Below are 26,911 nucleotides of genomic sequence, written 5' to 3'. Positions count from 1 at the left end.
AATTTCATTGAAACCTATGACTTAAAAAATTCAAAATAAGTTAATGTCATTAACCTAAACTTCTGAAAATATTTAAAATCCCTCATTGGGTTTCACGCCCTTGTGGACAGGTAACTGTATATCCCTAGTGTCTGGGAGAGTGTGTAAGACACAGTAGATAATAAATATATCCTATAAGGAGTTTACACACTATGGAAAGAAAGCTTAAGTTAGATCACTTTATAAGAAGTTTCAGCCTGAAGTTATTTTTATCTCAGATATCACAATGGAAAAACACTGCTTTGTACAGGAATCCTAATTAAGTAATACCAAAGATACTAGCTTCTCACAACACTCAGTTCCATTAAAAAGACTGGCTCATTGGTTTAAAATAGGATAATGATATCAAGTAAACACATTAAGACTGTGATTCAAACTTTTTAAGACATTAGATTTTACAAGACTTCCCATGGGTTTTGTTTTGTTTTTTGTTTTTGTTTTTTTTTTTGCAATAAATTTCAAAGAAAAAATATTGGACATGTTTATAATACTTACTGCATCTGAAGTTTTGCTCGGGTTATTGCTTGGATTAGAAGAATGTGAATTTGAACTATGAAGAGCACTGTGGTTGTGTGAATTTTCTTGTGGAGAGTAACTGGTCCCTTAAGAAAATAAAGAATACAGTGAATTACAAGTAAACTGTATTTAATGTTTAATCTAAACTGTTTTCTATCATACATTATTGTATATCTCTAAATGAACATCTCACATAAGCATTAGGAATATATACACAGTCATACTTTTTATAGTATATAAAGTATCTGTGAACCTACTAAAGAAGTGGCTTTATATGCCCTGGAACAACAGCATATAACAAAACCTTTTTGAGAGAAACAAAACCTTATCTTTATCATTTGTAGCAACTTCTGGGTTTTCTTAAAGTTTTATTGGAGAAAAATAGAAGTACAACGTGCACAGAAAAAAGGCACAAGAACTCAAATGATACAGAACTAAAAGTCACTGTTATCAGTATGTTTTTGCAACTGTATTTCAATTTCTTAATAGTTTCCCCTATTTGCCTTTTAATAGCTTTGCCAATTTTTCAAATAAAACAGCATCAACTTTTTTCAAGAAGTTAAAGAGTCTTAGGGAAGGTGCTCACTTATAAGATGATAAAGATGATCAAGAGTCTTTTCCTAACAGGTCCAACTCTATCTAAAAATTGCTTAAGAGTAACTCAGGTTTTATGAAAATCTGTATATGCCAGTGACCAGAGAAAAAAGTTTCTCTTGCTTTAAGAAAAACCAGGGTGTAAAAATCCAGACTTGCAAAAACACTTTGACGAATGACACAAAAAGGTTCACCACAGAAGTCTAATGTTAGTATTTCAATTTCATTCCACATAATTCTAGATTTTTCAGCAACAAAGTAACATAATCGAACTGGTATTTTTTTTTTAATAAGTGATCTGGGAGTGGCATGGAGGCTACACTATTATGAACAAAAACGAAAAGTGCAGAGAGCAATTTAAATGCTCCAGTGGTCCAGGAATTATTAGTGAGAACCAGGGTGGATAAATGTAGAAATGAGTTAGGAATATTATTTCAATCAATAGAAACAACTAAATGGTAAGAGCAAAGGTGAACTCAGATAGATGATGACTATAAGGTTTTAGATATCCAAGTGAAAATGGTCCGCAGATTAATATAGAACTAGGAATTCAGAAGAAAAGGTTTAAGTAGATGTGGATTTGGAAGTGTTTTCTGTTACAGGTCAAAGGTAGGAGAGGGACTAACTGCTTTGTGTGTAAGCAGCAAGCACTAAAAGTTCATGGATGAAGTAAGAGTATGGAAGGAAAAACGGCAATGGCCAAGATTTACCCTCAGATAAGGGTCTGCTTACAATGGAAACTATAAGCAGATTCAAAGACCCAAGAAAGCTAGTTATGTCACAAACTATCAAAGAGAATTACCTAACTACAATGGTTACTTAAGAACAACGTAGGTGGTATGACAGAGGACATTTCCTAAGAAGCCTGATGCTTGAGACGCCTGATGCGTTCTTCTACTTATTTTGATTTATCTTGCTGTACAGTATTATATTTATATAGAGAGAACACCCTAAAACCCCCTTGTAATAACAGGAAGCAAGAAATAAATCCTCAATAAAAGCTCTAAGAATGAACACAATCAAGAAGAAATCAGTCAAAAATAAGGTGAACACTTTGGGAGGCCGAGGTGGGTGGATTACCTGAGGTCCAGGAATTTCGAGACCAGCCTGACCAACATGGTAAAACCCCATCTCTACTAAAAATACACAAGTTAGCTGGACGTGGTGGTTATGTGCCTGCAGTCCCAGCTACTCGGCAGGCTGAGGCAGGAGAATCACTTGAACCTGGGGAGTAGGTTGCAGTGAGCTGAGATCGTGCCACTGCACTCCAGCCTGGGCGACAGAGCAAGACTCTGTCTCAAAAAAAAAAAAAGAAAATGAAAAAAGAAAAGAAAAAGGGGAAAAAAAAAAAAAAGACTGAGTATGCAGGAAAAGTTAGCAGAAGCCCAGAGACTGCTATCTTTAGAAAGGCTTTCTGGCACAGCTGGCCCTTGACAGACATGTGGGAAGCTAAATTTCCGGAGGGATCTCACAACCGTAACTGATAAAGAGGTGAAAGAGGTGCTCACTGAGGCCAAGCACAGTGGCTTGCACCTGTAGTCTCAGACTAGGCAGAGGCAGGGGAATCCCTTGAGTCCAGGAATTCAAGACCAGCCTGGGTGACATAATGAGAACCTGTCTTCAAAGGAAAAAAAAAAAAAAGAATTGTTCATTGTACCTAAGCTGTTTGGGTATATAGTATGTTTTGTACTGAACAGCTGCTTTCCTACTGGAGTCTGAAATTTTGGTACATGCAAGGCGAAGAGTACATATATAACTCACCAAATCCAGTAAAAGCTGTGCACACTAAATCTCTAGTGAGCGTCCCTGGTAGACAACATTCCACAAGTGTGTCAATTTGTTGCTGGAGGAATTAAGTGCATCCTGTATCACTCTCTTAGGCAAGAATTCTTGGAAGCTTACACCTGGATTCCTTCAGATTTTGCCCCATGTGCCTTTTCTCTTTGCACCTGTCCACTGTAGTAAGTCACAGTCATAATAATGACTATGTTGAGTCCTGAGAGTCTGAGAGACTCACCAAACCTCACAAATGGTTTTAGGATCCCAAAATGCTTAGTAACAAAGGAAAATTAACACTTCAAGTTTTAAAGAAAATATGAGATCTATGCTGAAATTTCTACTTTTCAGATATAACTCCGAAGATTTTTTTAAAATCAGATTTACAACTGAATATAAGAAAGAAGTAGAAATAGTAATACGGATTACTAGAATATATATGCACTACTCGCAGAGCTGAGATTTCCCTGAAATTTCCCTAAGTTTGTCGACAGTGATGGGAAAAAAGCTAATCTTACTGACTGAAATAAACCCCAGAGTAATCCATTAAAAAGCCTGGTTTAGATACCCCACTCTGACATTTATTTGCACACATTCTTGAACGTATGTTCTATGCTTAAATCTACGAAATGGAAGTGCCACATTAAAGGTTTACTGAAAGACATAACAGGTTTTCTACAAACATAAGGTGTATTATAAATGAGGTCCACCGACCTCTCATGAGGTTAAGATCCAGGAATTCACTCCACTTTAGTGACTATTCCTAAAGTCAATGAAAACTCAAATATTGACAAACATTCCAATTAATTATACTTCTAAAGAAACGGTATGCTTTCCACCAGCCTGATGGAAGTTACCAACTAACTTTTAGATCTAGTATATGTGTCTTCAGAAGGCACAGCATAATAATCAAGTCTTTATAAAGCATCAAGGCACACCGGCCTAAGACTTCTCTAAAAGAGAAAATAGAATCAGTTGTTGATGGGGAAATTATTTTCAAAGACAGGAGTTTTTTGGATAGGGACCAGATTCCACATTCTATGGAGATTTACTAAGACTGCTTACCAAAAACAAAACTTGAAATGGGTGAGAAGTAAGATAAAGACATTTTTGTAAAAGACTAAGAATAAACTAACATTCTCAAACAGATTTCAAATTTACATAAGAGGTTTTATACAAAGCATGGCAGGCAATACATCTTTAGATTCCAACCAGAAGGATGCCCTTTGGACCTGAAGGTAGCGCAGATTTGCCCCTGAATAAAATGACAATAATAAGGTAAATAAAATTAACTGTCTCATAATAAAAGCTTCAGCTTATATTACCTTACATACTTTTTTTGGTATTTCATTTGAGACTTTTACTTAACTCATTCCAAACTGAAGTAATACACAAGCAGAAGAACAAAGTGATTGTGCGCATCCTCCCCCGGGCTGGGGTAATGGTGGTTATGATTTTCTAGAGCCATACTGAAAAGAAGTGCTACAACACAAAATTCCTTTTAAATCTCCTATCTTAAAATATCACATGAATTTTTATATGTGACCCCACAAGTTTTAGATTTCTCTTATTACAATACAGAATCTAAGGCTAAGAGAAAGAATACAGTAAGACTTCTGAACATATCCAGTAAGAGAAGAACCGATGCATAAAACTTGAACTCAGAATTTCAATCCCAAATCCAGTGAGTATTCAAGTACACAAAGGAAGATAATATATACATGCTGGTGAGAGACAGAGTGCATAAAGGGTACTTTTTACTGTATAAACAGCACTGCCTCCATTCCTTCATTGGGTCACACACTGACCCAAAGAAGCAACTGAGGTAGTGCTGTTTATACAGTCAAGTACCTTTACGCACTGTGTATATTACCAAGGAAAAGCTCGTTATTTAACGACAAAAAAAATCATCTACCCAAGAAACACTGTATCAGTGAATAACTGGGATAAAAATGTTTTTAAATGCTGTACATTTAAACCAATCTCAAGAAATTAAAGCTAGGACTGATAAAGTTAAGTCTTAAAAGAGTCTAAGAAAACATGCTATTGGAAATGACTCCGTTTTGGGAGAAGGGCAGGACAGATAAAGGGGTTCTATACTTAAGCTTGCAACTTGAAGAACTTAAATGGTGAGCAAAATTCTCCCTTCCAGTGCTTAACCATGGCAGATTATAAAATGGAGATGTAACAACATGACTGGATGCTAGTTTCAGACCAGAGTCCAAGGGTCGGTACAAGAGAATGACATTTTCCCTGACAAAATCTGCAGTATTTCTGACAGAATAATCCCTATCTGGCATCTTCTAAAACTTCAGAAGCTAAAATTTAAGTGTGAGAAGGACTATAACTTATAACTTATAGTTTCAAAGAGTGAGGGCCTAGGAGAATAATCAGAAAATGGTCCAAAAAAATTGATCAAAACATACCTGACTCAGCAAGAAATGGACATTAAGCAATTACAATGCCCTTCCATTTACAAAAGGGAACCAGGACATTAGGAGTAGGGAAAGCAGAGGGAGGATATACAACTCTATACGATTAAATGACAGTGGGAACGGCCATCAGCTTTCGAAAAGGTGGAACAACAGTTTTCAGTCTACTCAGGAGCAAAATATTGTGGCTTTTATGTCCTTATTCAGACCATGACAACCACCAGAATATATTACCAGATCCACAGACTTAGAAGTCTTAGTTAGTCTTTACTCTTTTTAAGACACTAAGGAAGGAACAGGCATATCTGTATACTAAATGAAATAATTCAAGGACATCTACCATCCGACACTGCTTTCAAACAAAAGCAAAAATAGGTAGCAATGAATAAAACTCAGTAGTGGATCTGAATCTTTAGTATATTAAAAATTGTAGACTTCAAGGTGGTCTTTCTCAGAGATTCTAATTCACAGTCATTTTTAATTTTTTTTTAAATTGTTTTGTTTTGAGACAGGATCTCTCAGTTACCCAAGCTGGAGTGCAGTGGCACGATCTTGGCTCACTGCAACCTCTGCCTCCCGGGCTCAAGAGATCCTTGAACCTCAGGGCTTCCCAAGTAGCTGGCACCACAGGTGGACGCTACCACATGCCACTAATTTTTGTATTTTTAGTAGATTCGCTATGTTGGCCAGGCTGTTCTCGAACTCCTGTCCTCACGTGATCCACCTGCCTTGGTCTCCCAAAGTGCTGGGACTGCAGGCGTGAGCCACCACGCCTGGCTTAATACCTGAATTTTTAATAGGCATTCCCAGGATGTTTCTAGTGTAGTTAGCACCCAGGCCACACTTTGGGAAACACAGGTTTACAAAGTCAAATAGTAGAGGACACTCAACAAAATCTCCTCTGAGATGGCAATATGCTAAAAATAAACTGATGATCATACCCTCTTCACTTACAGAGATGATTATACTCTACAGGTCTCTTCCTAAGCCTTTTCCAGTACCTTCCAAGGATCCTCCTCTGTTACTCTGAATGCTGTACTACCTTTCAGGGTCCTTGGCCTTTCATCACTACTAACCAGCGGCCAGAGTACTTAAATAGGGATCACCAAGAGAGCCACATATCTGTACTATACGGTATTCTTTGCTATAACACGATAAATGTTTTCCTTGAAAAATCTTGAATTCTGCAAAACTGCATATTAAAAATAAAAAGTCTTATGGGAAAAATAGGAACAAAGACATTCAAAATTATGCAACTTTATTATCAGAGTACTAATAATTTGAATAGCACAGGCAAGCAGCTCAGCATGGTTATCAGTTACTTTCAAGAGATAATAATGCAAAAAAAAAACCCATTAGGATAAAAATGTAGCTATTTGGGGGTAAGAACATGGAAATGGAAATGAAGTTCTAAGCATTATCCTTGACTAAAAAAAATCTTTACACATGAACCAATAATACAACTTTAGTTTATAATAATGGCATCCTGCAATTTACCAACTGTATATCAAGAAACTTGGTGGTGAAAAGCAAAACTTACAGCTAACGAGGCTTTGTCTCTCGGGGGAGGGAAAAGTGGATCACAAGAAGTATCAACAATTTGACAGTTGGCTGTACAGTTACTCCCTCTACATTTGTGCTATTCAATGACGGTCACTGGCCACACATAGCTATTGAGCACTTGAAACATTGCTAATATGAATTGGGATTTTCTGTATGTGTAAAATATATACTAGATTCCAAGACTTAGGGAAAAACAAATGAAAAATATCACACTAATATGTTTATATTGATTACATGAAGTATTTTAGCTATATTTGGTTAAATAATAAATATAATTAAAATTCCAGATATTGGCTACTAAAAAAACTTAAAACTGTGTATCTGACTCACTGGAAAGCACTGCTCTAGATGAAGGTGTGCTAATACTTAGTGAAAGGGGGCCAGGGATGCCTACTGTACATTATACATGTCTCCCAAAGAACCGTCTAATGTCTGAAAATAAGCTGCTTGTAATTAACTGAGTCTAGAACCAAAATCTGCTTAGCACAGCATGCTGAATTTTCCAGGAATATAGCTGCTATGCAAACTGTACTGTATAAAACTTAACTCATTTTTACACATGAACCAATACAACTTTAGTTTATAATAAGGTCATTTTTTGGAACACTTTTATCAAAATGTTCACTACTTGGAAAAATCTCACTACTGACAATAATGCTACATATATATAATACATCTGCCTTATATCTGTCACAAACAAATGACATTAAGTAGATTCCTTTGTTAACAGTTAGGTCCAAACATTGAAGTGGCGGACATAAACACAAGATGATACAGTGAACAAATTTCATTCTTTAAAAAAACAGCACTGCCATAGCTTATCTTAAACATATATATATATATGGGGCTACATATTTTTAGCACAGTGCTACCAAAGAGTTTGTGAAAATTACACATAACATTCATTCTATGTGCAGGTAGTAGCAGGTAATATACGTTATTATGTATGTATTACTATGGCGATTTTCTACCATACAGTTATGTGTTGCTTAAAGACAAGGTTACGTTCTGAGCAACATGCTGTGAAGCAATTTTGTCTTGCAAACATCGTAACAGTGTACTGACGCAAACCTAGATGGTGTAGGTTTGCGTCAGTACACAACGGCCTGTTGCTGTTTATACCAGCAACAGGTATAAACACAGGTATATACCACATAGCCAGACACCTTGGCTATGTGGTATAACCTACTGCTATGTGGTATAACCTACTGCTCCTAAGCCTTGGCTATGTGGTATAACGTACTGCTCCTAAGCCATAAACCTATACAGCCTGTAACTGTACTGAAGACTGTAGGCAGCTATAATACACTGTTAGTATTTGTGTATCTGAGCATATCTAAACATAGAGAAGGTACAGTAAAAATATATTATGGGATTGCCTTCACATATACAGTCCTTCATTTATGGAAACATCATTATGCAACACAAGAGTTTAAAAATTACAACTTTTGTGTTTGAAAAGACACTATCAAAAAGTGAAAAGACAACATGTAGAATGTTGCTAATCATACATCCATATAAGACTTTTATCTAATTCTACCAGTAAGAACTCCAGAGCTCAATAAAAATAATCTGATTAAGAATGAGTAAAAAATCTGAACAAACATTTCCTCAAAGATGACACACAAACTTTCAAAGTGTGTATCAAAGACAAACAATGGCACTAGCCATTGCGGAAATGCAAACCAAACCTGCAGGAAGTAACACTTCACACCCACTAGAGTAAGTATAGCCAAAAAGACAGGCAAAAACAAGTGTTGGTGAGGATGCAGAGAAACTGGAAGGAACCCTCTCATACACACTGCTAATGTGAAAGTAAAATACTGCAGCTACTTTGGAAAACAGTCTGGTAGTTCCTGAAAATGTTAAGCATAGTTATCTGTAGCCATACAAAAGAACAAAATCATATCATATATACAAACAGAACACTGGGTACTCAGGGACATAACGATAGCAACCAACAGAAACTGGGGACTACTAGAAGGGGAGGAAAGGAGGAGATAAGGGTTGAAAAATTAACTGTTGGGTACTATGCTCACTACCTGGGTGACAGGATCATTCGTATCCCAAACCTCAGCATCACTCAATATACCCAAGTAACAAATCTTCAAATGTACCCAACTAAATCTTAAACAAACAAAAACTTAAAAACAGGATATCCTCTATTAGTTGAAGATATATACAATATACTAATAACAAATGAGTGCTATATTCCTGGGTTAAATAAAACATCAATGTTTACCGAATAATAAGTTCTAGGCACCATTAATGTAACTTTTTCTTTGATTCATTCATTCATTCAAACATCTACTTGTGTACCTAAAATGTACTGGCATTATACTGGCAAACAAGAATAAAGCAGTGAAAAAGAGACCAAAAAAACCACCAACCAACCAATCAGTTATATGAGCCAGCAATTCCACGCCTAGGTATATATTCGGAAGAAATGAAAACATAGGCCCAAACACTAGTACACGAATGTTCATAATGCATTATTCTTGGCCAGGCACAGTGGCTCACACTTGTAATCCTAGCACTTTGGGAGGCTGAAGCAAGCTGATTGCCTGAGCTCAGGAGTTCGAGACCAGCTTGGGCAACATGGCAAAACCCCGTATCTACTAAAAATACCAAAAATTAGCCAGGTGTGGTGCTGTGTGCCTGGAGTCCCAGCTACTGAGGAGGCTGAGACAGGAGAATCACTTGAACCCAGGAGGGGGAGGCTGCAGTGAGCTGAGACTGCACCACTGCACTCCAGCCTGGGCAACAGAGTGACACACTATCTCAAAAACAGCAACAGGCCATGCGCAGTGGCTCACGCCTGTAAGCCCAGCACTTTGCACAGCCAAGGCAGGTGGACTGCCTGAGGTCAGGAGTTTGAGACCAGCCTGGCCAACATGGGGAAACCCCACCTCTACTAAAAATACAAAAATAAGCCAGGTGTGGTGACGCGTGACTGTAAACCCAGCTACTCGGAAGGCAGAGGCAGGAGAATCACTGGAACCTGGGAGGCAGAGGTTGTAGTGAGCCAAGATCATGTCACTGTACTCCAGCCTGGGGGACAGAGCAAGACTCTGTCTCAAAATAAATAAATAAATAAATAAATAATAATAATAATGTATTATTCTTAACAGTCAAAAATAAAAACCAAGTGTTTACAATTGATAAGAAAACGTGGCATAATCATACAATATCATTTAGCAATAAAAACAAATGAATACTAATGCATGCTACAACGTGAATGAATCTCAAAAACATGCTAAGTGAAATACCCCAGTCACCAAAGATCATATATGGCATGAGTCCATTTATTCAAAACATTAAGAACAGACAAATCTGTCGAGACAGAAAATACAGTAATAGTTTCTTAGAGGTGAGGGCGAGGGGGGTATTGGGGGATGACAGTTACAGGGTAAGTAATGTATTAGAACACTGGTGACTACCAATTGTGAATATATTAAAAATCAGTGAACTATACACTTCAAATGGCTGAATGGTATGGTATGTGAATTACACATAAATAAAACTTATGCCCCCACCAAAAAAAGCAATCTACTGTACTTTACGTGTGACTTTAATTTGTCTAGCTTAGACACAGACCTTAATTCATCAGTTCTCGACACCTAATCCCATGGGATGCTTTGAATATAAAGTGGTGCACAACTGTGAATCTGGAATAAGCTGTATTGACATTCTCTTATGGCTTAAATGTACCTTACATGCTCTGAGAATTACTGGAGGAAAATTTTAACCCAGGAAGTGAAAGCCTAAGTACTGATACATAACACAACATGGGTGAGCCTTGAAAACACTAAGTGAAAGAAGCCAATCACAGAAGACCACACACTGTGTAATCGATTTATATGACATATCCAGAAAACAAAAATCTAGAGAGACAGAAAGCAGATCAGTAACTGGAGAGCTGGGCATTGAGAAGAAAAATGAAAGTGACTGCTAACAGGTATAGAGTAACTTTGGGTGGAGAGATGATAATTGGTATGTGAATTTCATCTCAATTTTTAAAACTCACCAGGAATTCCAGACTACCCTTGAGCAATATAGGGAGAGATTTTGTCTCTACAATAATACTAACAAATATCTTTAAAATAGAAAAAAATAGCCACAGAAAATATTTTTTAAAAGTTGAGATGGCTGGTCTAACCAAGTTAAGAGCCACTCCCTTCAGTGACATTAGCAATCAGGCAATCTGGGCTTCAGTTCAGACTTTGCCTCTACCTAGGTGGGGGCCTACCTTTGGTCACCTGTCAAGTAAGATATTGCCTGACACTGTACAGGGCTGCAATAATCACAACAAAGTCTGAAATTAGATACTTACGAATGTTACTAACTCCTTTTGACTCCTGCCATCTGACTTTTCACTAAGGAATTAGCTAAGATTTCAAGAGTAAGGTGTTTTTTTGTTTGTTTGAGACTGAGATTCGCTCTTGTCATCAAGGCTGGATTGCAATGGTGCGACCCTGGCTGGTCTAGAACTTCTGACCTCAAGTGATCAGCCTGTCTCCGCCTCCCAAAGTGCTGGAATTACAGGCGTGAGCCACCACACCCAGCCAAAAGTAAGATTTTTAAGATCCTTTATACATTCTGTATCTCCTCTCCTCTATCTCCCACTCTATTTCTTGGTCGTGTTTGATTTCTCAGCTTAAATACTACATCCTCAGAAAAGCCTTTCTTGACCACCCAATTTAAAGCAAGACCCCATCACAGTACACATCTCTCCTTAATAGCTTTTTTTGTTGTTTTTTTTTTTTGAGACGGAGTCTCACTCTGTTGCCCAGGCCCAGAGTGTAGTGGTAGTATCTCGGCTCACTGCAAAATCTGCCACCTAGGTTAGAGCAATTCTCCTGCCTCAGCCTCTCGAGTAGCTGGGATTACACGCACCTGCCACCGCGCCCAGCTAATTTTTGTAGTTTTTGTAGAGATGGGGTTTCACCATCTTGGCTAGGCTGGTCTTGAACTCCTGACCTCGTGATCCACCCTCCTCGGCCTCCCAAAGTGCTGGGATTACAGGCCTGAGCCACTGCACCTGGACAATAGCTACTTTTATGCAGTGTAATGACACTACATCCCATATTGCTCCATTTTCTTGTTTTTAAATTAGCTAAGTAGTTATTCTAAAGGAGGAAAGCATTCCTCTGAGAGAAAAAATACAAGTTAGTGTAAAACAGTAAGTTTTATAAAAAATTATCAAATTATAATAAGATTCTAAAGGGTGAGCAAGTAATATAGTTAAAAAACTGAGTATTATCCCTTTTCCAAGCTGACTGATTAGAGTTACAAGAACAGAAAGCAAAAAGAAACAGAGGCAGGTACCTGCACACACACACAGGTGTCTTCAAATAAGTTTACCTCCTGACCCTAATTAAGAAGTGGATTTCAACTTTGGAAGCCACATGGAACTCACTTCTCAATCTGAGGAGAAGTGAAAATGAGCACAAAGGAATCTTCAAGTACATACTGTGCTTTCATCTGTCTCAGTTACATTAAGATAGTAAGGCAAGCTACAAAAATCATCTCACACAGGAGATTTCAACTTGGTACAGTAGACAACAATCTTCAGTCAAGGGACACATTATTCACAACAGCATAAAAGTAGGAAAGTACATGGTGATAAAGATTCAGAGGGCAAAGCACAAGCAGTCTGACAGTAACATGGTTACTGCGCTTGCGATGTAACGTATGTGTAAAGCTATTGTGCTAGACTACTAAGGGGCCTTGGATACTAAACTAAAGAAAGAACAGATCTCATCTTCTGAATAACAAATTCCAAAAGTATTTACTTTTCACTTTTAAGCATTTTTCGATGCTTCTGAATAGTACTAGTGGCATCACGAAAAAGCACATTAAAAGTATATATTTAAGGGCCGGGCATGGTGGCTCATGCCCGTAATCCCAGCACTTTGGAAGGCCGAGGTGGGTGGATCATCTGAGGTGAGGAGTTCAAGACCAGCCTAGCCAACATGGCAAAATCCCAGGTGTGGTGGCAAGCGCCTATAGTCCCAGCTACTCGGGGAGGCCAAGGCAGAAGAATCATCCGAACCCAGAAGATGGAGGTTGCAGTGAGCCGAGATTGCACCACTGAACTCCAGCCTGGGTGACAGAGAAAGACTCCATCGCCAAAAAAAAAAGAAAAGAAAAAGCGTATCTTTAAGGATACCACAACTAAAGAAGAAGAGTCTTTCTAGAAAAACAGTTATCTAATTTTTCCCCAACTATTTAAAGCCACAGAGTTTTTACCTTATATGGCTGGTTGTTCATCTGTCAGATGTTAATTCGTATGTCAGCCTTTCCCTGACCAATAACTACTCTGCCTACCTCACTGTCACTACTGTTTGAATCACTATTTCCTTTTATATATTTTATATTGTCTGTCCTTCCACTAGAAGGGCACAGGGATCTTCCTGACATACTATTGCAATAATTTCATAATTACAACAGTGCCCAGGTCTGACAGTAGACTCCAAAATAAAATAAACGCATGAATGAAAGTCCAATACTTAAAAGTGGAGATGCTCCTATTGCAACAAGGATAGTGGGTGATTAAGGATCAACTCTTAGTTCAGTCTGTTCTTAGAACCTCTGGGCTCCATACAGCATCATTTAATAATAAGGGATACAGAGAATCTCTGCAGATGAGCTGCCAAAGACTGGTGATAACAAATCTTAGGGTCATATCCAAGAATATAAACATCATCTATTAAATACAACTGTTACAGCATACCAAAAAAAGTTTTAAGACAACACACTATACCTGTAATACCCACTAAAAATACTTAGAATAAAAGTTGATAATCAGTAACTTTAAAATTACTCTAGCCTCCACTCTATCTGTACAAAATAAAATAAATTGGAATAGTACTTTTCCTAAAAATATGTGATATTAAAGAGAGAAAAAAGGTAGCATATTACAGCAGAGTTACTTCAAGAAAAACTTTAAGTAAATTCTCCCTTACAGATAAGACAATTTCAATGCTGCTCATGTGTCTCAGCTGAGACATGTGTACACAAAGCAGTATTTATTCTAAAACTCCATCTGTTTTGGGTGCTTAGTCATCCTGCTTTTGAGCTGAGGCAACCAGAGGTGCATTTTTGGATAGAGCCATTGATAACCTAATATTGGACACTTTTGGTGCTGTTGAACTATGAAATGGTTGTTTATTCAAGGGAAAGTACATATTGCCGCACTGCCTAAACCAATTTTATACACAAAAAGAAACAGATGGAAATGTTACTTACTATAAGGTACTGTACTAAAAATAAAAACAATCTCCATGATTACTGGAGGGGAAGCCCCAAAAAATCATATTTGTTCATGTTCAATCTACATACCAATTTTACGACAACATGCTCTAGACATCTCTTCACTCTCCCTTCAGTCCCATCTTTCCATTCCCCACCAACCTCCATGCCCAACCACAGCTCTAGCCAAACTGAGATTATAGAAGTTCAGTGAGGAACGGTTTCAAACATTCATAGATTAATTCTCAGTGTATATACGCACCAGAAACAGATTCAATCATAAAAGTAATCAACTGCAAAATGCTGACAAACAGAATAAGAGAATTCACAACTATATACACCCCTTAGCACAGGAATACAAAATGTCTGAATAATCAGACTGGCAAAAATATAATTCTTAAATGTTAATGTCTTTAAGATATGCTATCAAACGAGCGCAGTTGATAAAATTCAAACAGATTTCCAACAAAGCATTAACAACTAATTGTAGGAACAGATGAAGGTTTCCTCAATATGAAAAAGTTTTTGCACAATAATCATTTACCACCAGGAACAAGAATGAAATTCTCGTAAGTCTAGTTTTACCATTGTTTTTTAAAACTGTAGTATTATTTTATCTGATTTTCTATAAAGAACAGTTATTAGTATCCAGAGGCTACAGAAAAACACTTAGAAAAGTAAGTTTCCTTATAGTTTTTCTGTATGTACATATTGTAACCAAAAATAGAATCATGCTACTTTGTGCGGGGATTTTTCTACTTAGTATCCAGGAACTTCTTCATTCATCAATAAATGTGCCTCTACACCATTGTTTTTAACAGCAACATTATACTCCACATGTACAATGCATATACTGAATGTAATCACTGTGACATATGTGTTCTCTAATTACTATTTATCTGAGTGTTGGAATTCCCAACTCATATAAAAAGAACTTATGCCGGGCACAGTGGCTCATGCCTGTAATCCCAGCACTTTGGGAGGTCGAGGTGGGCGGATCAAGAGGTCAGGAGTTCAAGACCAGCCTGACTAACATAGTGAAACCCCGTCTCTGTAAAAATTAGCCTCGCGTAGTGGCAGGTGCCTGTAATCCTAGCTACTCAGGAGGCTGAGACAGGAGAATCGCTTGAACCTGGGAGGCGGAGGTTGCAGCGAGCCAAGATGACGCCACTGCACTCCAGCCCGGGTGACAGTGCGAGACTCTATCTCACCAAAAAAAAAAAAAAAAAAAAAAAAAAGAACTTAGCAGTATCTAATATTGAAATAATCATATGAAAGTTATCTTAAAAGACCTATTTCCAACTGACTTAAAAAGCCATTAACTCAGCAACTGGAATAATGTATTTTTGCAAACAACTCAGAAGAATCAGACATCAAATTGACACTGAAAATTACATTAAAAGTAAACTTTCAAAAAGATGACAGTTTGAGAACATGTTTCTGTATTTGCCCTCTATAACACCTATCAAAACTAAAGGGACTAAAAAGAAAATGTAATCAAATCTAACAAGGGAAGTCGTAACTCAACAAACCGTCTCTGACAAATCGTTTCAAGAGACAAATTAAATCCACACTGAGGCCGAGCGAGGTGGCTCGGGCCTGTAATCCCAGAGCTTTGGGAGGCTAGGGTTGGCGAATCACTTGAGCCCAGGAGTTCGAGACCAGCTTGGGCAACATAGTAAGACCACCCCCCATCTCTACAATGGTGTGGTGGTACCTGCCTTTAGTCCCAGCTACTTGGGAGGCTGGAGTGGGAGGATCACTTAAGCCGAGAAGGAGAAGGTCAAGGCTGCAGTGAGCCATGATGGTGCACTGCACTCACTCCAGCTTGGGCAATAAAGCGAGACCTCATATCCATTTAAAGAAAGAAAGAAAAAGAAGAAAAGCCCATACTGAAATGCAGGAAGGTACAAATTCCAATTCTTGTCAAGACTACATACTCTGAAAACTTATGGCAGGCAGAAGAGGTGGGAGAGAAGGGTCATCTGTACCAATAAACTGCCTTTTTTTGGCCCAATGATGTAGAGAATTCTCAGAAGGGAGCCCTGCCGCCACCCTACATCTTTGCCTGGATCCCCAGGTGTAATCTCTGAAAAAAGACTTCATCAAATACTGTAAACCTTCAGAGTAAATATGTAACCTCCTCACTTTATCGCTCTCTTCCAAATATATGCCTTTCGTACCTCTTTCCTTAACCTGGTCTCAGATTACAAACACCAAATTTTAAGGGCACAATTAAAATAGTGTCCAAAAGAGTAAGAAGCAGAATCAGAGAGTAATCATACTATCCACACACATGATCCACTCAAAACACACACGCACAAAGCCTGTACAGACATGGAAGTGGGGGTATACAACACAAAGAAAATACTTCAAAAGAAATTTCAGGAAACCAAAAACTTTAGGCAAACAAAGCCCCCCCACACAGGGGGAAAAAAAAAGGAGCTGGAATTTAGAGGAACTTAAGGAAAAAGATGAAAGTATTTAAAAAATTCAAACCACATTAGAAGTAGCAAAAGAATAACATGGCTGAAAGCAATGTCAATCACAAGGAAACAGAACACAGAAATACCATAAAGCACATCGGAAAAAAAAGTAAAGTACTTAGAGATAAGATGTCCAATATGAAAGATGAAATCAATATATGCAAAACTGAAGGTCCTGGAAAAACAAACAGGGAGGACATTCAAGGGGATAATAAAACAAAACTTCCCTGAAATAAAAGAAGATCTGAATCTGCAGACTGAAAAAGACTCACCACATACCAGCAAAAACAAAGAACCAAAAAAAACTGACACATGTCCTCATATCCTGGTGGAGCTGCTGAATTTTACCCATTAAAAAAAATTCTAAAAGCTACCCAGCAGAAGCATGTCACTTACAAAACAAAAATGGGATGATGTTGGACTTTTCCACAGCAACACTAAATGCCAGAAGACAATGGAGTAATGTCTTATGCTAAGAGAAAAAAATCGGATGTGACCCAGAAAATTATTTTTCAATCTGAGATGTCATTCATGAGTAAAAGCAATAGGAAGACATTCTCAAATACACTGGGGAAGAGGAAACTACAGAATACAGACAATCATAAGAAAAATCAACATACATTTGCAAATGGAGTAGCTGTACTTTGAGGACTGGCAGTGTACACCAAATCCAGCTAAACTCACCTGCTTACTGTCTGAGATCAACAGCCACTGATTACCATGTGCTTATTTTGACAACTTTATTTGTTTTGTGTCCAAGGACTGACATTATACAGTAAATACATTCTTTACACTTTTTCTATTTTTTTATAAAAACAGTCAACACTTGCCCCACCCTACTCCCAGCATATGCACATACAAACGTGCACACACAATAATCATTTAACAAACATTTAATTTACTGAACATTTACTATATAGCAAAGCAGGTATAAGACACCAAAAGAGTAAGACAGAAATTATTCTTCCCTGGAGCTTTGTCTGACTTTCCAAGCTTTATCAGGCATCGAACAAAACTGAAGTGCTTTTTAAGATTCCTAGTTCCATACCACCACTTTTAATAATCAGCAGATTTTCAGATATCTTTAACCTCTCAGGTGATTCTGACAGCCAGGTTTAGGAACCACAGATCTGCAATAGCTACAACATATACTACAACCTCTTCAGATCTCCTGTATCGTCTAAGGCAAAGTAAGTACCTTCGGTACTGTATTTTACTCTAATTTTTTTCAACACAATGGCAGTACTATAAGTATAAATGTCAGATTCTAGATTGTGCCACTGCTTTCTGCACACTCTTTAGTATTTTTAAACATTTCGAAAATACAGAGTGGCAGCAAAATTACCTGTGCAAACATACTAGCCCAAGAGTTTGATAGGCTCAAAATGAATTACCTTAAATACAAACAAGAAGTGTATTTGTTATAATCTGTACTGACCAAAATTAAAGTGCAGGTTGTACAGAAAGAGTTGCTTGTATTATTTTATGAGCAAAATGAAAAGCTAATTTGGTGCATTTAAAAATTAGCATCTAGCAAATTCCTTTTAAAAATTCAGGTATTAGCGTAACAACCTACAGAATAATTTAATGAGAGGACAACAGATAAAAACAGTAACAATTTATAATAATACTATTTGATAATTGATGACAATAAGCGAAGATTATTCTGCTTATAACTGTCACTAGAACATTAAGCAAAGCTGGGTGGGGTGGTGTACACTTGTAGTCCCAGCTACTCCAGAGGCTGAGGCAGGAGGATTGCTTGAGCCCAGGAGTTTCAGGCTGCAGTGAGTTATGATTGAGCCACTGCCCTCCAGCCTGGGTGACAGAGCAAGACCCTATCTCTTTAGAACAAAAGTAAAAAATGTTAAGCAGCTAACCTGTCATATGAATTTTGCAATTGCACTCTTGGGAATTTATCACAGAGATACAAAAAGTTAGGCTGACACAAGAATCTGTACATGAATGTTGTAAGAGCTGTACTGCTAACAGCCTTAATCTGAAAATGATCCACATTTCCTTCAATGGCGTATGGTTAAACAAACTGTGGTATATTCAAACCAGCAGTAAAACAGGAACATGTAACAACTTGGATGGTTTTCAACGGAATTTTGCTGAGTGAAAAAAGCACATTTCAAAAGGGTAATACTATACCATTTATACATAACACATTCCTGAAATGACAAAACTAGAGACAGAACAGATTAATAGTTACTAGGGGTTATGGGAGGTTCGGCTGTGCCTTTAAAAGAGTAGCACAAAGAATTCCTGTGATGGAACTGCTCTGTATCTTGACTGTGGCAGTAGTCGCCTTAACCTATTCAAGCAACAACAACAAACTCAACCCTGCATGGAACAAAATACAAACACGGACACACAGTGCATGCAAATCTAGTAAAATCTCAATAGGGTCAATGGGGATTATCACTATCAATTTTGAGGCTGCCATACTATAGCTATGCAAGGTGTTACCACTGTGGCAAACTGGATGAAGGGTATATATTGAATTTCTCTGATTATTTTGTAATTGCAGGTAAATCTACAACTATCTCAAAATGGATTTTTTTCCCCTAAAAAACTAGCTAAATGTAAATAGGTGAGGTTTAAACCCAAGTATAACCCTTTTATGTCTACTCTCCTGCCTATTAATAAGCATGAATAGTGTGGTTTTGCTCTCCTTGTCCCTAATGACAAAGACATTGTTAGTGGATATTCTTTTGTCACTGCTCCTCAGTATCACCACTAACATTCCTTAATCTCCACTAATGTGTTTCATCACTCCCACTCCTCCTCTAACCACCATGGCCTTTTCTCTGTCTTCTCTTCTTCCATCTCTACGACTTCAGTCAGCATCAAAAATTAATCCAGCCGGGCGTGGTGGCTCACGCCTGTAATCCCAGCACTTTGGGAGGCCGAGGTGGGCGGATCACAAGGTCAGGAGATCGAGACCATGGTGAAACCCCGTCTCTACTAAAAATAGAAAAAATTAGCCAGGCGCAGGGGCGGGCGCCTGTAGTCCCAGCTACTCGGGAGGCTGAGGCAGGAGAATGGCGTGAACCCGGGAGGCGGAGCTTGCAGTGAGCCGAGATTGCGCCACTGCACTCCAGCCTGGGCGACAGAGCGAGACTCCGTCTCAAAAAAAAAAAAAAAAAAAAAAAAAATCCAAAAAACTCATTTTCGCCTTCTAGTTACAACAATATTATCTCCCCACAGGACATTTTCCCTTCCCATTGTTCTTGTTACTAGGGTTTTTTTTTTTTTTTTTTTTTTTTTGAAACAAGGTCTGGCTCTATCGTGCAGCGGCACAATCTTGGCTCACTGCAACCTCCACCTCCTAGGCTCAAGCCTTCCTCCCACCTCAGCCTCCTGAGTTGCTGGGACTACCGGTGTACACCACCATGCCTGGCTTATTTTTGTATTTTTCAGTAGAGATGAAGTTGCCCAGGCTGGTCTCAAACTGAGCTCAATGGATCTGCCCACCTCAGTTTCCTGAAGTGCTGGAATTACAGGTGTGAGCCACCACACCCAGTCTTTTTCTTCTACTTTCAGATTGGATGGCGTTTCAGAAAACAAACCTCTATTCAAAGAGTATTTTACTATAATTCTCATTAAAAATACTGCCTACTAGGCCAGGCCCAGTGGTTCACGCCTGTAATCCCAGCACTTTGGGAGGCCAAGGCAGTGGATCACAAGGTCAGGAGATTAAGACCATCCCGGCCAACATGGTGAAACCCAGTCTCTACTAAAAATACAAAAAAAAAAAAATTTGCTGGGTGTAGGCAGCATGCACCTGTAGTCCCAGCTACTCAGGAGGCTGAGGCAGGAGAATTGCTTGAACCCAGGAAGCAGAGGCTGCAGTGAGCCAAGATTGTGCCACTGCACTCCAGCCTGGGTGACAGAGCGAAACTCCATCTCAAAATAAAATAAAATAAAATACTGCATACTAAATCTCTTGTGTTGCTATCATTAAATTGCCATAAATCTAAAACATGTTGAAGAACTAAAAAGACTAAAAATACCATATGTCAAAATATACTATAAAAATTCCCAAACTTAATTGATTACTGTTACGAAACACAGCGTTTTAAGAATTGTAATACATATTTCCTAAAATAGAAAACGGTTAGCTCTTTTGTTTTTCCTCCAAAATCTCACTTGTTCTACCTCCTAGAACATAAGGTGGGCCATTAAGTGAAAATTAAGAAAAGACAGGAACACTGGGTATTACTAAACTTCCCAACTAGAAGGAAAAGAATCAAACTACTTGAAAAGAGTAATGCTAAAATGCTCGGTCAGATGCAGTGACTCACACCTGTAATCCCAGCACTTTGGGAGGCCGAGGCAGGCAGTTCACTTTAGGTCAGGAGTTCGAGACCACCCTGGCCAACATGGTGAAACACCACCTCTACTAAAAATAAAATAAAATAAAAATGAGTAAAATAGTCATGCTGAAAGAGTAATATAGTTCTCTGTACCTAACTCCAAAGAATTTTACTCAAACATAAAACACAAAAGAAAATAAAATTTTTGATTTTATTACACACTAATAATTGTCACAGATTTCACCATTTCATTTATTCTTCAAGAAAATCTTTGCAGAACGTAGTAAAAAATACATTTTTCCAGTCTGAAAACAGCATTTAAAAAAAAAAAAAAAAAGCCCAAAGCCACTAAGTGGGAAGACAACCACAGGTTAGAGTTTTTGCCCTAATACTAACTTTATTATTTTCATTCTGTCAGTCAGTAATGCACTACAATTTATACAACATCTGATATTTGGTTACAGGACAGCCACAATGTAATTAGTTTAACCTCTTCAAATAAGCACAGAATGAGCTAATGTTTACTACCTTTATTATCTCATAAAAATGTTCTGAAAATATATTCAAATTCAGAAACAATAATACTCACTAAATCACCATATCATTCAGCATCTACTACGTGCAAAGACAACACATATCAGACCAAAAATCATGTTGTAAAATATTAGATCACTGTATCAGACCAAAAATCATGCTTGTAAAATGATCAGATCAATCATTGTATTTGCAACAAATCTTCAAATATTGTCACTGCTCTTAAGAAACTGGAAAAAACACATGGAAAATCTATTAGAAAACTGGCTGGGCCTGGTGGCTGATGCCTGTAATCTCAGCACTTTGGGAGGCTGAAGTAGGCGGATTACTTGAGGTCAGAGTTTGAGACCAGCCTGGCTAACAGGGCGAAACTCCGATTCTACTAAAAATACAAAAATTAGCCAGACGTGGTTGCGCACACCTGCAATCCCAACTACTCAAGAAGCTGAGGCAAGAGAATCATTTGAACCCAGGAGGCAAAGGTTGCAGTGAACCAAGATGGCGCCACTGCACTCCAGCCTGGGTGACACAGCGCGACTCCATCTCAAAAAGAAATTCTATTAGAAAACAGAACTAATCTCAGCTGTCTGTAGCATATCACAGATCATAATCACCTCCTGGTCTCCGCACCCTACCTGCTTCTCATCCCAACTATTCCAATTCAATGGGGGTAGAGGGTGGTTGGGAAGGTGTTGATGGTTTTGGGGTAAAACAATTCCACCTCAGATAAGGTATTAGATTCTCATAAGGAGTATACAACCTAGATTCCTCACATGCACAGTTCACAATAAGGTTCTCATGCTCCTATGAGAATCTAATGCTGTGGTTGATCTGACAGGAGGCGGAGCTCCGGATGCAATGCTTGCTCAACTCCTGCTGTGAAGCCTGGTTGCTAACAGGCCACAGAAAGGTGCCAGTCTGTGGCCCAGGGGTTAAAGACCCCCTGGTTTCAAAGACCCTATATCATTTCACCCATTATCCCACCTAGCGAAAAAACTTCAGAGCTCCATAATCCTTATTTTTTCCCCACAGGGTCAAATTCCATTAAATATACACATGCTCTAATGTAAATTGTTTATGACATCTTTAAAAAACAAAACATTTAAAAGTGAACTTTTCATTTTGGGTTAAATTCTTGTCAAAGGAAAATCTGTAAAACTGCATTTTGGATAAATCCAAAATAGAAACAAGATAGTCAAATTAATGGGAATGACAAACAACAAAATCAGGACAATTCTGGGAAAAGAAGGGTTAGAGAATAAAACGACGGAGAAAGGGTGGTAGTACTTTCTTTATGTGTAATTGAGTGGCGAGTACCCAGTTCTGGAGAGCTGTAGCAGATCATCACCTTGTATGTTCGTGTAACTTGGACATCAATATTTCATGTTAAAAGATAGAACATAAGCTAAAATATTTTTAAATATCCCCAAATCCACTGATACTGCTCTCCATCAATGTCAATGCCCTCTAGGTTGCAGATTCTCAGTTATTACATTATCTGATCTACTGGTAGACCTAGACACAGTATACACTCACATATTCTTGGGACATCCTCTTCATCTGGCATTCAGTAGACTCTAGGTTCTCTTTCTACCTCACATGCCACTCCTCTGTCTCAAATTTGCTAGTCTCTCCTCATATCCTCGACTCCTCAACATCATAGTAACACAGGGATCACCCCAAAGCCTTAATAACTTCCTCTGTCTACAGCAGAAGTGTACAAATTAGGAAAATCTGCCTACTGGTCAAAGCTGGCAACACCCCTTCACTTCCATCTTGCCTGTGGCTGCTTTTACACTATATAGGCAAACTTGAATACTACTGCGTTTGCAAAAGGCTCTATAGCAGCAAAGCCAAAAATATTTACATGTGTCCTTTACAGAGTCTGCAGGCTCCTGGTCTTCACTCAATTTAAGAGTCTGGGTGGAATATACTAGTTTCACGGTTTTAAATTCCATTTACATGCAGATAACCTCAGCCCAAATTCGTGCCTTCAACTCTAGACTCTACCTACTTATTTGCCTACTCAACATCTGTTTGGTGTCTAAACCAGAATCTCAGGCATAAGACAACAAAAAAAACCCCAAAACTCCCGATTCTCCTCACACCACAAACATTTTGTCTATAGTCTTCCTCATCCCAATAAACAATTCCAGCTAATGCCTGCTTCGGCTTAAAATCTTTCCCCCAACACACACTCCCACTCCCAACAGGATCTCGCTCTGTTGCCCAGGCTGGAGTACAGTGGCATCAGGACAGCTCGTTAGACCTCCTAGTCTCAAGCTGTCTGTGATTGCCCCTCAGGTGCCTCCCATCCCCTAGCAGCTGGTACTACAGCTGCATACCACCATGCCTGGCTGATTTTTAAATTTTTTATTTTATTTTTCATGGAGACAGAGTCTCACTATGTTGCCCAGCCTGGTCTCGAACTCCTGGGCTCAAGCAGTCCTCCCACATCAGCCTCCCAAAGTGCTGGGATTGCAAGCATGAGACATAACTCCCAGCCTTATTCTTCCTTCTTAACTTCCAGTTCATCAATCAGTTGATTCTTTCAAAATATATCCAGAATCACATCTATTGTCATTACCCTAATCCAAGTCATTCTATTCAGAAGAAAAACCAAAATCCTTTCCAAAAGCCTGCAAGACCTTACATGATCTAGCCCTTGTGAGAAAGAAAAGAAACATCTATCTGAGGAATGTGAACCCTTTCATCAGGCCCGGAGAGGCAATGATATTTGACACGAAGTCACGTCTCTCTCCCTGCTCAAGCTAAGTAATCACCTCTTGAAGTTTCTTGCAATGGGGGTTCTAGACTGACACCAAGGAGCCATAAATTAACCTAACACTGATACGCTGGACACCTTAACTTATCCCTTATCGTTAACGATATATAATAATAATCAATGTTATTTCTGTAAACCAATGGGAACTACCATCAAACATCCTTGTATCAGCCCACTCCTTGTTTCCTTGTCTTTACAAACCTGCTTGTCACAAATGCCAATAGAGCACCTCCCAGTGTTTTGGGGGCTGCAGTCCTCAACCTTGGTCCAAAGGAAATCTCTGTATTAATTCTGCCTCCATTTTCTTCTTAGGTCAACTCTTGTTACCCCTTCCCTGAACTCATCTAATACTTTCCCACCAGAAAGACACTGGCAGCAATCTTGTTTAAACAAACACTCTCACCATAAGGCCTGGACATTTACTGTTCTCTGCCTAGAACACACTTCCCTCACTTCCATATCCATAGGCTTAGCTTCCTCATTTTACATAGAAAAGCAACTCCTACTTCCCAAGCCTATCTTACTACTTCCTTTACCTAGCTTTATTTTTCTACAAGACAGCACTATCACCAACTCATATGCTATTGCACCCAAAAGAACATCAGACTTAAACACACATACATCAGGTTTCTCGAGAGCAGAGATTTAACTCATCTGTTGTCTACCATACCCACAGTACTTGACACACTAGGCTGCTTGACATATATACGTACTACATTAGTATCTGATGGAAAATATTATACCCACCTCCAAAGCTTTATTTTACACATTCTATTCCTTATATTAACAAATTGAGCTGGGTTGATTTGCACCAAATGAACTACACATATTCGTCATTCCAGGATTTTCTGATATTTCCCAACATTCCAATAACACCTAAAGCAATACTTGACTTCTAAGGGCCTGCCACTGTTATTAAGTAAAAAACCTACAGTGCACAAAAATTATATTCTACTCTTTGCAATGTATCTTTATTACAGGACAGCACCACCTTTGGATTCCTGGAATTACTTGAGTGCACCAGACTTTATTGATTCATTGTAAAGCAAACTCACTATTATTTTAGTTGCCTTCATTAATACCCACGATGTTAGTCTCTGATACAATGAAGGCAATGAGGAACAAAGTAAAAAATAGAAAATTCTGGAACACACACAGGTGGCTCACTTGTTTTTTACAATTTATATTTATACAAATAGACTGCTACACATAACTCAAAATAATTAAAATTAAAATGAAATAAACCCAGCTTCCTAATGAAAATGAAACACACTCAGCCAATCACAGGTGGCCAAACAGGTATTACTTACAGTGTCTTGAACTTCCCACTTGGACAGTCGAAGTAAGGCAACTGCTCAAACATTAAGAAATCAAATAATTTCTTTGTTCTGCTTCTGCATTTACCCTATATAAGCTTTCCCCTCAAACACTGCAGGCTGAGCTCCCTAACTGCTTAAGGTCTGAGTGTAAATCACTCTCATCAATAAAATCTTTAAAATTTAAACATTAGTGAACAAAGTGGCAACAGAAAAAAAAAGGAGCAAAATAATTTCACAAAGTTTTCTCTCTAAAAATTGAGTTTTCTTGTAGATATTTCATAAGGAAAGAGCTAGGCCAAAAGATGACACAGAAGGAATTTCTCAAAGTGTTTCAAATGACCATCAGACTATTCTCTTTTTTTTTGAGACGGAGTCTTGCTATGTCACCCAGGCTGGAATGCAGTGGCACAATCTTGGCTCACTGCAACTTCTGCCACCTGGGTTCAAGCAATTCTCTTGCCTCAGCCTCTTTAGTCGCTGGGACTACAGGCGCCCGCCACCACGTCTGGCTAATTTTTTGTATTTTTAGTAGAGACGGGGTTTCACCGTGTTAGCCAGGATAGTCTCGATCTCCTGACCTCGTGATCTGCCCACCTCGGCCTCCCAAAGTGCTGGGATTACAGGCGTGAGGCACTGAGCCCGACCCCTAAGAGTATTTTCTTAACATCTATCAAAATCTATCCAAAGACATTTTTCCACATTCCAGGACCATTTTAATAAAGCCATTCCTTTTTCTAAAGACACAAGGTCTCATTCTGTCTCCCCGGCTGGAGTGCAGTGGCACAATGATGGCTCACTGCAGCCTCAACCTCCTAGGCTCAAGCAATCCTCCTGCCTCAGCCTCTCAAATAGCTAAGACCATAGGGGCACACCACCACGCCCAGCTAATTTTAAAAATTTTTTGTAGAGACAAGGTCTCACTATATTCAGGTGGGTCTTGAACACCTGACTTCAGGTGATTCTCCCACCTTGGCCTCCCCATATGCTAGGATTACAGGTGTAAGCCACCACACTCAGCCTACAGTTATTCCTTTATTTTTCAATTTTGACGTTTATACAAAAGAAAATCTCATATCCTTTATATAGCTAATGATACTGTGTAATATTGACAGTTTTATAATATTATTACATTGCTTCAACAGGTGATTTTTATTGGCACTGACAATGCATTAAATTATGCCTAACAGTTTATTAGTCAATATTACAAGGCACTCAAATTTATCTTTAAAAATCTGGTACAGGAACCCGAGTCAGGATATAAACACCTACATTACCAGTTATTAGAAAAGGG

At 38.5% G+C, this 26,911-nt stretch overlaps 1 protein-coding gene across 34 annotated transcripts in view; it reads right to left on the bottom strand.

Moving 5' to 3' along the window:
- The window catches only part of WAC (WW domain containing adaptor with coiled-coil), a 90,091-nt gene that overhangs the window by 37,199 nt on the left and 25,981 nt on the right, over window positions 1-26,911 (bottom strand). For all 34 annotated transcript variants that reach the window (XM_001106227.5, XM_077946084.1, XM_077946095.1 and 31 more), the window contains one exon: window positions 535-641. In XM_001106227.5, the coding sequence (XP_001106227.2) occupies window positions 535-641 (107 nt within the window). The remainder of the gene's footprint in view (window positions 1-534; window positions 642-26,911) is intronic.

The sequence above is a fragment of the Macaca mulatta genome, chromosome 9 (genome assembly GCF_049350105.2).
Source record: "Macaca mulatta isolate MMU2019108-1 chromosome 9, T2T-MMU8v2.0, whole genome shotgun sequence".
NCBI classification, from domain to species: Eukaryota; Metazoa; Chordata; class Mammalia; order Primates; family Cercopithecidae; genus Macaca; species Macaca mulatta.
Note: the sequence above shows the minus strand (reverse complement) of the source record. Positions and strands in the feature narration are given on the sequence as shown.